Genomic DNA, 12,367 nt, shown 5'->3' with positions numbered 1-12,367 from the left:
TCAACTGTCGCAATGAATTTTACTCAGCTCCACAGTATCCCACAGTCACACAACGGTGGAGTTAGAACATGTCGTGTGTGGAGTACCTCCTAAAAACTCAACCGTTGACCCATGCGTTGACTAACGTGTTGTCTGAACTGAGCCCCACACACAGACCTCCACACATTCAGTGAACTTCTGAAAAGGGCCCCTATGACCATACAGCATATACAGCTGTATGGTCATAGGCAGGGCTGATGCCAGTGGTGGGCGTGATTGGGCAGCTCCCAAGGGCCCACAATCCAGCAGGGGCCCACTAAGAATGATGCCCTGGAGTTGCTCCTCTTCCTCACCATGGCAACCTGCTTGTTTTCAAGCCTCTTGCCCTGGTCCAGCCAATGGAGGTAGTAAGAAGGAGGAGTAGGAGATGCCACAGCCTACTTGCTCCATGGTTTTCTGCCTGCCAAGCAAACAAATGGGAGCAATGATGAAAAAAAGAGGAGCAACAGCCGCTAATGACAATGGTGGCAGCCAAATACATTCACTGAAGGTATCTTGTACAAGGTCTTCAAAACCTGGAGCCAACACTGCTCATAAAACTCTTTTTGTGTGACAGGGAATCGTGAGGAAGACCCCATGCACAGAGAACTAAATGAACACAGGGGCTTTTCTTTTTCAGATCTTCTGCTAGATCCTGCTCACTCTCCATGCATTCAGGTTACTAGAAAGGAGGGGAAAAAGGGCCTATAATATGCAAAGATTAAGTCCTGGTCCATTCATGCAACAGAATGGAGGTGATAGAATGGACTGTACCACTTCAGACTGCAGTAGGGGGGATTGAATTTTTATGACTCCTGCATTAAAATTTCCCAACAAATACAAAACCAGTCCAGCAGGCAAAAAGTGGGGCTAGAAGAGTGGGGGCAAGGCATTTCACAGCATAAAATCAAGCCTGATTTAATGCAGACAGGTTTTCTCAATGCTTTTCTTTTAAAGAAACGAACACTTCTTACCATATCCTCCAGGGGCGCCTCTCTGCTTTCGGTTCCTTAAATCGTTTTACTGTATGGAGGGAATAGAAGAGGGATTTAGAATACTCTGATTCCCAAAGGCTACTACAGAAGGACCTCAATTCAAAACCAGCATTAAGAAAGCCAGACCCTCACACCGTTTTGGGATGTGGTTTTGCTCCAATATATTCGGCCGCCATATTTGTCTGTCACTCTACCAAACGGTTGGGCTGGGCTTTCGAGCTTAAGGGCATGTCTATACCAGCCATTTATCCCAGGATCATCCCGGGATCATCCCTGTGCATCCAAACGACACACAGAGGATCCCGGGAGCAGGCAGGGACGATCCCTCCATTTTCCTGGGATAATCCTTAGGTGTAGAAAGGGCCTAAGAGGTCAAAAGGCTGAGGACATATGAAGCAGTCCTTTACCAATGCAGTCCACCCTCGTTGGCAAGAGCTTGCCAAAGTCTCAGAGTCTTTTCCCAGCTACCCGCAATCCTTAACTGGAGATGTTTGAGATTAAATTTAGGACCTTTTGAATGCAAAACATGCACTCTACCATGGAGCTGGAGATGTTCTCCTGGGCATAGGACGTCCTTCTGGGATGACAAGATTGTGCTCTGAAGGTATTGCCCATCATAATATAAGCCCGGTGTAGTTTACAATTCAAGTTAAAACAAAGATGCAATTAAAATCAACAAACAAATACAATTAATTAAAACCTCAGAGTAAAAGCTTCATTTCCAGTGTTTAAAAAGCAAATTTAAAAACCTCAGAGAACAAATATGTATTCACCTGACACCTAAAAAGTACAATGACCAAGATATAGGTGCTGCCAAGCGAGCACTTTTAGGGATCTATATTTATTCATTATTAGATTTAGATCCTGCCCTTTTTTCCTCTTGCGAGGAACCCAAGGCAGGTTTCATGGTCCTCCTCTTTTCCATTTCATCCTCGCAACAACAGCCCTGTGAGGTAGGCGGGCAGAGAGTCTGTAACTGGCCCAAAGCCACCCAGTGAGCTTCCATGGCTGAGTGGGGACTAGAATTTGGATTTCCTGACTCCCAGTCCGACACTCTAACCACTAAAGTATAAAAAACATTAACATATTTTTAAATGCCTGAAAATTCAACCGTTAAGAGTTGAGATTAAGGGAAAGGGGTGGGGGGAAGTATCTCAAATGTGACAAATTCAAGCAGCCCCTTTCGAATTCTGAAATTTGTCAAATATATATGGTGTCCCCCACAGCGCCTTTTTACTTTACATGCTAGTTTTCCATTCACAAAGCAGAGACACTCTGATGTGCATCTAACACTCCTCTCCCACAACTTTTTAAGTCAACTCAACTGAAACAGATCCCATGGCCTTCTTAAGCCCCCATAATCCTGACCGCTCTTCTTCGAAAGCAGAACCATCTCTGAATTAATGCCCTATTAAGCAGTTAATTATTTCTCTATCGCCCTCGCTTTTATCTGTTAATACAGCCGTTTTACTGCCTGTGATAATTACACTGTCTCTGATAACTCTCTTAAATCTAATGAGGCTTGACAAGACCTACTCAACAAGGCATCACATCATTAACACCCTTCCTTTTTAAGTTGTCATCTTATCACGCTCAACAACTGTGTTTCTAGCTTCAGCAGCTCCAGGCCCACAATGTGTCATTTTCCATTAAGTGAGGATTAAAACAAACAAAAAAATATCCTCAGATCTCCTGCCAAACTAAGAATCAGGTTCTTCCTTTCCATGCTGATAAATGCTCTTGGACCTGTTCGCTAGCACCGATGCTAGATAGTACAACAGGCTGCATTTGGGTTCTTTCATAAAAGTGAGTGGTTCCTATTTAGTTTTATGGGAGAAACTAAAAGGAACTGTGATAATAGAATCATAGAATAGTAGAATGGGAAGGGGCCTAAAAGGCCATCGAGTCCAACCCCCTGCTCAATGCAGGAATCCACCCAAAAGCATCCCTGACAGATGGTTGTCCAGCTGCCTCTTGAATGCCTCTAGTGTGGGAGAGCCCACCACCTCCCTAGGTAACTGGTTCCATTATCATACTGCTCTAACAGTCGGGAAGTTCTAAAGCACAGTTCATTCTAAAGCACAGTTGAGGCGCGGACAATATCTGCCCCAGGATAGATATTGTGGCACAGTAACAGAGGAGGGGGAATGGGTTTGCATGCCACAGTGGAAATTCATGGGTTGTTTAATCCAGGAATTGTAGTGATGAGTGGAGCGAGCCATTTCCATTTGCAATTAACAACCCAGGAACACATCTTTCATGGGTTGTTTCATGATGTCAGAACCCAGAAATTCTGGGTTCTTAATGGGTTAAGCAATTAACCCAGTAACAAACCACAGGCAATTGTTGGATTAGCACTGGGTTGTTTAACCCATGAACTACTCAGAGTTTCTGGACTCTGGGCTTTCCTGGTTTGTTAATTGAAAATGGAAATGACTTACATGCAACTCATGCGCTCCGCTCAATTCCACAATTTCTGGGTTAAACAGTTAACTACGTGGAACAATTCCTAGGTTAAAGAACCCAAGGATTCCTGCAGTGATGTGCAACCTGAACCTATAGCTGTATTGTTACTGGGGAGGGGCCATAGCACAGTGTTAGAGCCGGAGTTTTGCATGCGGAAGGTCCCCCGTTCAATACGCAGCATCTCCACAGTTAAAAAGATCTGGTAGCAAGTGATGGTATATCTGGTACCATTCATTTTTATAGTAGTTACTTTTTAACCATACACTACTCTGTGTACCTTGGTAAGATGCAGGGAGATTTAATTAAATAAAGGTGCAATCCTATGCATGTTAAGACAGAAAAAAAGTCTGACTAATTTGTTTTATGCATTGTTTTATACAGTTGGTATGGTTTTATCTGTACGCGGCTCTGAGACCCCAGTGATATAGGCTGGGATACAAATGTTTTATTAAAAAAAATAATAATAATATTCCCGGCATCCCCCAGCCAGAAAGTAGAATCACTCTACTCTAAATTAATCACTCTGCTCTAAATTAATCACTCCGCTCTAAATTTAGATTGCTTTGACCATGACACAAGGGAATCAAAGCGCAGAGACATACATTCTAAAGGATTGGTTCAACAAAACATGGAGATATGGGGTAGGATGGATCCCACCACTGACCAATATAAAAAAGTCTAGGAAATAGATAAAGATGTGAAGGTGTGGAAACGTGCGGGGGGGCCCAAGCACCAAAAAATGGGGAGAACCATCCCCCCCTGACCAAACTTTCCCAAACTCCTTGGTAAAAATCAGGAATTACCCACCACCACCACCATCTTTTCTGGGTCTTATTCCCCCCAGGCCTTCATCTCTCTAGAAGTACAATGGTCAAAGGGGCCCGTGACTTGCTTAACATTACCTCTAAACCTGCCTCTCTCCTGAGAAACTAGTCTTCCCTGCTGTCCCTTTGCTTTCTCTGCCCCGGACTGCACCACCCCCAAAAAGAGAGCAGGTAAGGGGAGTTGAGGCTGCTGCTCCCATCACTGCTTAGTCAATTGGAGAAGCCAAGTGACCAGGAAGCAGCAAGGCCTGAGAGCTCCGGGGTTGGCAGTGGGCTTCCCCTGCTGGGCCAGGGTCCTTGGGCAGATACCCAGTGGTGCCAAGCTCTGGCACTGGTGCCGTACTACTCCAAGATCTCAGGCAGAGGTCTTTCCCGTTATCAGCCACCTAGTCCTTTTAGCAGAAACGTGCCTGGGATTGAGCATTGGGACATTCTGCATGCCAATAGGGTGCTCTGCCACTAAGCTCTGGATCCTCCCACACACCACCACATTTCATTATTTCTTAAAATATTGATATACTAGCATTCCTGGGAGAAGATGTGGGGCTGGGCAGAGAAGATGTCCAACGCCATAGCTAGACCTAAGGTTTATCCCAGGATTGTCCTGGGATCAAACCTGTTCATCTAAGTGCCACACACGGCATCCAGCACTCAGGCAGGGACGAACCCGGGATGATCCTGGGATAAACCTTAGGTCTAGCTACGGCCCCAGATAGCCAGTGTGGTGTAGTGGCTAAGGTGTCGGACTGGGAGTCAGGAGATCTGGGTTCTAGTCCCCACTCGGGCATGGAAACCCGCTGGGTGACTTTGGGCCAGTCACAGCCTCTCAGCCCAACCTACCTCACAAGGTTGTTGTTGTGAGGATAACATGGAGAGGAGAAGGATTATGTACGCTGCCTTGGGTTCCTTGGAGGAAAAAAGGTGGGATATAAATGTAATAAATTAAATAAGAAGACCAGGAGCTAAGGAGCAGAGCACCATAAAGGGATATCCAGCTCAGTAGCAGAGTCATGCTTTGTGTGCCAAAGGTCCCAAGTTTGAACCCTGGCTGCTCCAGTTAAAGCTGAAAAAGCCCATGCTTGAAACAATGAAGGGCTGCTGCCAGTCAGTGCCGACAACACTAAGCTAGATGGACCAGGATTCCCCAATTGGGTGCCGGTGGGCACATTTGGAATTTTGAGGGAGTGTCAATGCACTTTCACAAAATGGTTGCCATGGGGGGGGGGGCTTAGAACATAGGAAGCTGCCTTATACTGAGTCAGACGCGAAGTCCATTTAGCCCAGTACTGCTGACACTGACTGGCAGCAGCTCTCCAGGGTTTCAGGCAGGAATTTTTCCAGCCCTATCTGGAGATACCAGGAAACAAACCTAGGACCCTCTGCATACAAATCATGTGTTCTACCACTAAGCCGCAGCCCAAGACAAATGGCACTCCCATTTATAAAATGGCTGCCATGGTGGGCGTGGCCAATCACAAAACACACATTTGATGACAAACTGGTGCGACTAAAAGGGACATAATTTGTGGAAGAACCCAAGTACCAAGAAGAGTTGTGGTCTGGGCTCCAAAACCCAAATACCCAGACTCCTATGAACAGCAGTGGAGTGATATATACACAAAACCTACATGAAGGGCAGGTGGAAGAGACAGAGGAAAAGAAGAATCACATTTTCAAGTCCGGAGGGGGTTCCTGAACATTTAAAAGTGGATTGCCTACTATCAGCTTCGGCTGATACGCCAGCTGTGCCCCTTCCTAGAGTCGGAAGACCTAAAGACGGTAGCGCACACGCTGGTTACTTCGAGGCTCAACTTCTGCAATGCGCTCTACATAGGGCTACCTTTGTGCCTAGTCCGGAAACTTCAACTAGTGCAAAATATGGCAACCAGGTTGGTCAACGGTACATCTAGGGGTGACCATATTACACCAACTTTAAAATCACTTCACTGGCTGATTAGTTTCCGGGCGAAGTATAAAGTGACGGTTATTACCTTTAAAGCCCTACATGGTTTGGGTCCAGGCTACCTGCGGGATCGCCTTCTTCCATACAATCCGCCCCGCACACTCAGGTCCTCTGGGAAGAATCTACTTCAGTCAGCAAAGACTAGGCTGACAACCATTACCCAGAGGACCTTCTCTTCTGCTGCTCCCAGACTGTGGAATGGCCTGCCGGAGGAGACTCGTCAACTTAACAGTCTTTTAGCATTCAAGAAAGCTATCAAGAGTGATCTCTTCCGGCAGGCCAATCCAGGGGGATTTTAGGATGTTTTTAGAATGCTTTTAGGATGTTTTAACCATGTATATTATGTTTTTAATTCAGTTTTATGTATCTTATATTTGCTGTTGATCCCTGCCTCGATCAAAATGGAGAGGCGGGTAAGAAATAAATGTTGTCATTGTTATTGTTGTTGTTATTATTATTATTAAAAGTTTTGTGGAGAGGAGCATTTCTCAGGTTGCAATTTCTACCATCACGGAGCAATCCTAAGGAGAAATGGACAGGCAGAGAGAGAGAGAGAGAGAGTCCTGGGTGCAGGAGAAGCTGCCACGTTTGAGGACTGCATAGTCCTAGCAACAAGCGTTGAGGCATTTTCTTCACCCCTCTTTGGGCCTCTGCCAAAGCCAACTTAGACTCATCCTGGGGAGTCATGGTGGCTATATATTACCACCTGTGTCGGAGGCAGTATGCTGGGGAACATGATCAGGAGGGGGGCTCTTGTACACATGTGCTGCTTGTGAGCTTCCCATAGGAATCTGGCTGGTGACTGTGGGAACAGAATGCTGGATTTTAGTCTGATCCCGCAGGGCTCTTCTTACGTTCTTAAACACAGAAGGAAGAAAAGCACAAGCTGTCATTTCTGCATTTACAGATCTCTGTCTATCGAGGATGGATGATACTAAAACATTTCCAGACTCAGGGCTTGCTGAGCCAATGGGCTAACGCTCACCCCTCCCGCATCCTTAGCTTCACCAATGCCGCTTATCCAGATGGCTTGGTTTGTAAGACAATGGAAGGGGATGTCTGAACAGCTGCTCGCCCTGGGCCGGGACGCAACATGCTGCCAAAGTAAACAGTAGACGAACTTCCCAAGACAGACGGTGCATTTGGCAAAGGTGCCCTGCTGAGCCAGGAATAATCAAGGGGGTACTGGACAAGGGGGTACTGGACGAGGACTGAGAAGAAGGAGGGGGGATGGAAGTTTTGGAAGAGGAGGCACTGGGATAACAGGAAAAGTTTATGATTTAGATTTAGTCTAAGCTACTGTTTTAATGAGAACTGTAGGAGCCCTAAGATCTGTGTTGTTTTTTTAAAAAACAACAAGTTTCTAGGTCTCATGATTATAGAGAAAAGTGATACCCCATAAAATTCCACAATGGCCCTTGGGATCAAATTGAGGTTCAGGGGTCAATATTCATGTTCGGCAAAGGGTTGGAACACACCGAACAGAAATGAATATATATTTAGATTTACAGCGCAGCTCCTCTTTCTGAAGAGTTAGGGAAGGGCAATTAAGGGATTTTTAAAAAGCTTATTAAAACATAATTAAGACAAACTAAAGGTATAATCCAATGCATGGTTAGACAGAGAAAAGACCTACAACTACCGGCATGCCCCAGCCAGCTATGAAGGCTGGAGCATGCCAGGAGTTGTAGGGCCTTTCTCTGTGTAAACATGCATTGGGTTGTGCTTTAAATCAAGCAATCAGACTAAAATGCAATATAAAAATTCCAGTCCAACCAGTATAACCTTAACTCCTTGACAAGGAAGACCAAATGCACCTGAAAGATGGTCACCCACCCAGAGAGCTTTTTGTGAACCGCCCAGAGAGCTTTGGCTATTGGGCGGTATAGAAATGCAATCAGTGGGTCCCTGCTGATTGCGCCTGGTGCAAAAAGATGCGTCCCCAGACAATTTTGGAAACTGCAATGGGGCATAGGGTTGTTGTTATTATTATTGTTATTGTTATTATATTTATATCCTGCCTTTTGTCCAATGCTGGGCCTAGGACCCTATGAAAAGGAGGACAGGACTCCTGTATCTTTAACAGTTGTACACAACAGGGAAATTTAGCAGGTGTCATTTGTATGCATGCAGCACCTGGTGAAATTCCCTCTTCATCACAACAGTTAAAGCTGCACTAGCTATACTAGAGTGACCAGATACAAAAGAGGGTAGGGCTCCTGCTGCTTTAACTGTTGTGATGAAGAGGGTATTTCACCAGGTGCTGCATGCATACAAATGACACCTGATGAAATTATACAGGAGCCCTGTAATCCTTTCCATATGGTCAGCCTATACAAATGACACCTGCTGAAATTTCCTTTTCAATACAACTGTTAAAGATACAGGAGCCCCTGTCCTCCTTTTCATATGGTCACCCTAGCTGGGCCTCAAGGCGGCATTACAAAATTTAAAACATTGCCAACTTCTTAACCGGCTCTTGCTCTGAAAGGGTGATCCACAGACATTAACAGGTGATCACGCTCATTGCCCGGCTACAGAAACTTTTTCACCTGCTGATTTCTGTGGGTCAAACTACAGTTAAAGCCAGGCGGTTGAACTTCTTTCAGCCCCAAAGGCCTGAATTTCATTTCAGAAAAGTTTTCGGGGAGTGGCATTCCGGTAGTGGGAGGGGCCAAAGGCAAAAAGGGGGCAGGGGCAAATTATCATAAAGCTCAGCTTATTTTAGCTTAAACCTCTTGCCTCCAGCAGCTAAGCCTTAAGAGAGGCATTACAGCTGTGCAAACTGGGGGGCGGGAGGGAGAACTACACTAATGAGACTCCCAGTATACCCTCCCAATTAGAAAGTACTATGCATCAGATGAATACCAGCCTCCTAATGGGATAGGAGCTACCCAGAGTTTACCTGCACTCCTGTGCCTCTGTAAATGGTTGCAACTATAAAACCAGGTCTATGGTGGAACATGGAGGGCAACATTAAAGACTGGTAAAAGAGGGCAAAATTCCTCTCAGCAACTGAACATGAATGCCTTGTTCAGCATAGGAGTCTCTTGGCTAATTCAATCTGCAATAAACAGGCATATAGAACAGTTGCCTTAAACATCAAAAGAGCATAATTTGTTTTCAGGTGTTGTAGGCACCTGTCACAGCAGCCACCACCTGCAGTTTTTCCAAGTCCTTGTGTTAAAACATAATAAAATGCTTTAAAAAGAGTCCACTTGATTAATTGAGGACCCCTTTTGAACTGATCAGAGGGTTTTAAATTGCTTTATCTAGCCAATTAAGGGCACAATCCTATGCATGCTTAGACGGAGAAAAAAAAGTCCTACAACTCCCAGCATTATGCTGGGAGTTGTAGGACTTTTGGGGGTTCTGGCTAAACATGCTTTGGGTTGTACTCAAATAGACTAAACATTGGAGGGAGACTGTTGTTGAGATATGGATGTAAGAAAGACGAAAGCAAGCAGCAAACATGAGGACAGTTGAGAAATGGAAAGGATTAATAGTGGGGAAGAGGAAATCATTGCTTAGAAGGAGAAGGATTTGTCGCCATGAGTTGGGTGTTCTTTGCAAGAAATTGTTAGACACATCGTGTGCGCGTAAGAAAGAAACATGCGGTCACGTTTCTTTCTTTCTTTGCATTGAAGATGATTTTAAAGCACCTTGAAATTTAAGGCACTGTATTCCTCCTGCAGCCCTATTGACCAGCTTTCTCCATCATGCATTGAGCAGGGGGTTGGACTCGATGGCCTTGTAGGCCCCTTCCAACTCTGCTATTCTATATGATTCTATATGATTCAAAGGGTTCTTTTCCTAGTCGGTTGTTGAAGGTTTCTGCGATTTTGGCAATGAAAAAATTCAGCTTTCCTCACAAACCAAATTGGATCACACAGTGATCTGGGTTGTGGGTGAGAGAAGAAAGAAAGCCAGAGAGAGAGAGAAAGAGGTGGGGAAGAATACAAAGTAAAGGTAGAAAAGGAGTAAGAATAAAAGGAGGGAAAAGGAATGACAAAAGAAAGAGAAAAGTTTCGATGAATAAAGGAAAGTAAGAAAAAAGGGGGGTGACTTGGGTTTTCCCCAACCATTAACTTCTCTAAATCCTGTTATATTTTAATAACATATTGTTTTATAATATTTTGTAATCCGCTTTGGGATTTTTAAAATGACAAGCGGTATTTTTAAAAAATTTATTTTAAAAAATTTCTAACCCGCCTCTCCATCCTGATCGAAGCGGGGAACAACAACAGCACAGAACACATAAAACACACTGTTGTTTTTATACTGTTTTTTATGTTTTTGACGGTTTTTAAATTTTGTATACTTTTAATGTTTACCATTTTTAATTGTTGTAAACCGCCCAGAGAGCTTCGGCTGCGCGGCGGTATAGAAATGTAATAATATAAATAAATAATAAAATACATAAAACATCAATCAAAACACAATATAAATATTCTAAATCGCTATCATTATGACCAATATTATTAATAGTAACTATACAACAACAACAGAGGAAGAAACTATAGCAAAGAGGAAGAGAGCCAGGCAGAAAGCGCAGAGCGCGCGGAAGGGAGCCGCGGAAACTTACGCATGAGCGTGCTGAAGGCCACCACCGCCAGCAGCGCCTGCATGAGCACCCCGAACCGGTCGAGCAGCGCCCCGTTGTCGCAGCCCTGCGGGCGGATCTTCACCTGAGTCAGGTTGGGCGCCGGGAGCTGCTCGGAGGACGGCAGCAGGAGCGCGCGGCTAGGAGCGCGCCGCGCGGCGGCGGCAAGCAGAGCCATCCCCGCGGAGCCGTGGACAAAAGGAGGGCGGGCAGGCGGGCGAGCGCTGCCGCTTCTGCCTCTCCGCTTGCTTGCTTGCTTGCTTCTTCCTTCCTCGGGGCTGCCGACGCGGGCACCCCCAAACAAAGGCGCTTCGCGCAGCAAGAGCAGCAGCTGCAGACGGACGCGGAAGGGGGAAAGCCTCTCCAGGGAGACTCCGCCGGGCAGCAGCGACGCCGCCTCTGGGGAAGGGGCTCATGGCGCTTCCCCCGGGAGGGGCCAGGCTCAGAGGGAGGCCGCCACGCCCCCCTAGCTAGGCGGAGGCGGAGGCGGAGGCGGCGCGGGGAGGGGGGAGACCGCGGAGGCAGGGTCCTCGATGGCCACGGTGCGCTCTTTTTTGCTTTTCTTTTATTGCGTTTGTGGGTCCTCGGTGGCTAGACCAAGGTGCGCTCTTCTTTGGTTTTATTTTGTTGCGTTTGTATACCGCCCCATAGCCCGCCCCGAAGCTCTCTGGGCGGTTCACATAAGATAAAAAAACAAAAAAACACAAACAATATACAAAGATTAAAAACCACAAAACCATGCAAAACGCACATACATTTAAAACCACCATAACAACTTTACAAATGATGAGCCAAAAAAACAGACCCAGGCTCATTGACATATTGCCTGGGAGAAAAGTCTTGACCTGGCGCCGAAAAGATGACAATGTCTGCAGCCCCTCCCCCTCCCCCTCCTCCTCCTCCTTCTTCTACTACTACTACTACTACTACTACTACTACTACTACTTCAGGGTGGGGTGGACAGACAAACCCTGAAATAGGGCTCTCTAAAATACTCACCTCCATCCCCGTCTTCATAGAATAATAGAATAATAGAGTTGGAAGGGGCCTACAAGGCCATCAAGTCCAACCCCCTGCTCAATGCAGGAATCCACCCTAAAGTATCCTTGACAGATGGCTGTCCAGCTGCCTCTTGAAGGCCTCTAGTGTAGGAGAGCCCACCACCTCCCTAGGTAACTGGTTCCATTGTCGTGCTGCTCTAACGGTCAGGAAATTTTTCCTGATGTCCAGCCGGAATCTGGCTTCCTTTAACTTCAGCCCGTTATTCCGTGTCCTGCGCTCTGGGATGATCCTCTGGGGTGACGAATTCTCTCCTGTAAGCTCCTCCAGGCATGGCCCTGCCCTTTCCTACTTTGCCAAGCAGGGGCGCATACTGAGGGCTGAACAGTCCCCCCAGTGCCAAAATCTTTTAGTACTTCTGCATAATTAAGTCGGAGAATTCACCCCCACTGAATGCAAGGAAGGCCACTTGCCCAGCAGGTTTTTTTTAACAAAAATA

At 45.9% G+C, this 12,367-nt stretch overlaps 1 protein-coding gene across 1 annotated transcript in view; it reads right to left on the bottom strand.

Annotated features, from left to right (window-relative positions):
- LOC134403969 (store-operated calcium entry regulator STIMATE-like) overlaps positions 1 to 11,874 on the bottom strand; it is a 51,050-nt gene extending 39,176 nt beyond the window's left edge. The window contains exons 1-3 of the mRNA XM_063134515.1: positions 11,869 to 11,874; positions 10,852 to 11,200; positions 993 to 1,041 (exon numbers count right to left, since the gene is read on the bottom strand). Of these exons, the coding sequence (XP_062990585.1) occupies positions 993 to 1,041; positions 10,852 to 11,200; positions 11,869 to 11,874 (404 nt within the window). The remainder of the gene's footprint in view (positions 1 to 992; positions 1,042 to 10,851; positions 11,201 to 11,868) is intronic.
- Positions 11,875 to 12,367: the final 493 nt, after the last annotated feature.

This window comes from Elgaria multicarinata, chromosome 9 (assembly GCF_023053635.1).
Source record: "Elgaria multicarinata webbii isolate HBS135686 ecotype San Diego chromosome 9, rElgMul1.1.pri, whole genome shotgun sequence".
NCBI classification, from domain to species: Eukaryota; Metazoa; Chordata; class Lepidosauria; order Squamata; family Anguidae; genus Elgaria; species Elgaria multicarinata.
Note: the sequence above shows the minus strand (reverse complement) of the source record. Positions and strands in the feature narration are given on the sequence as shown.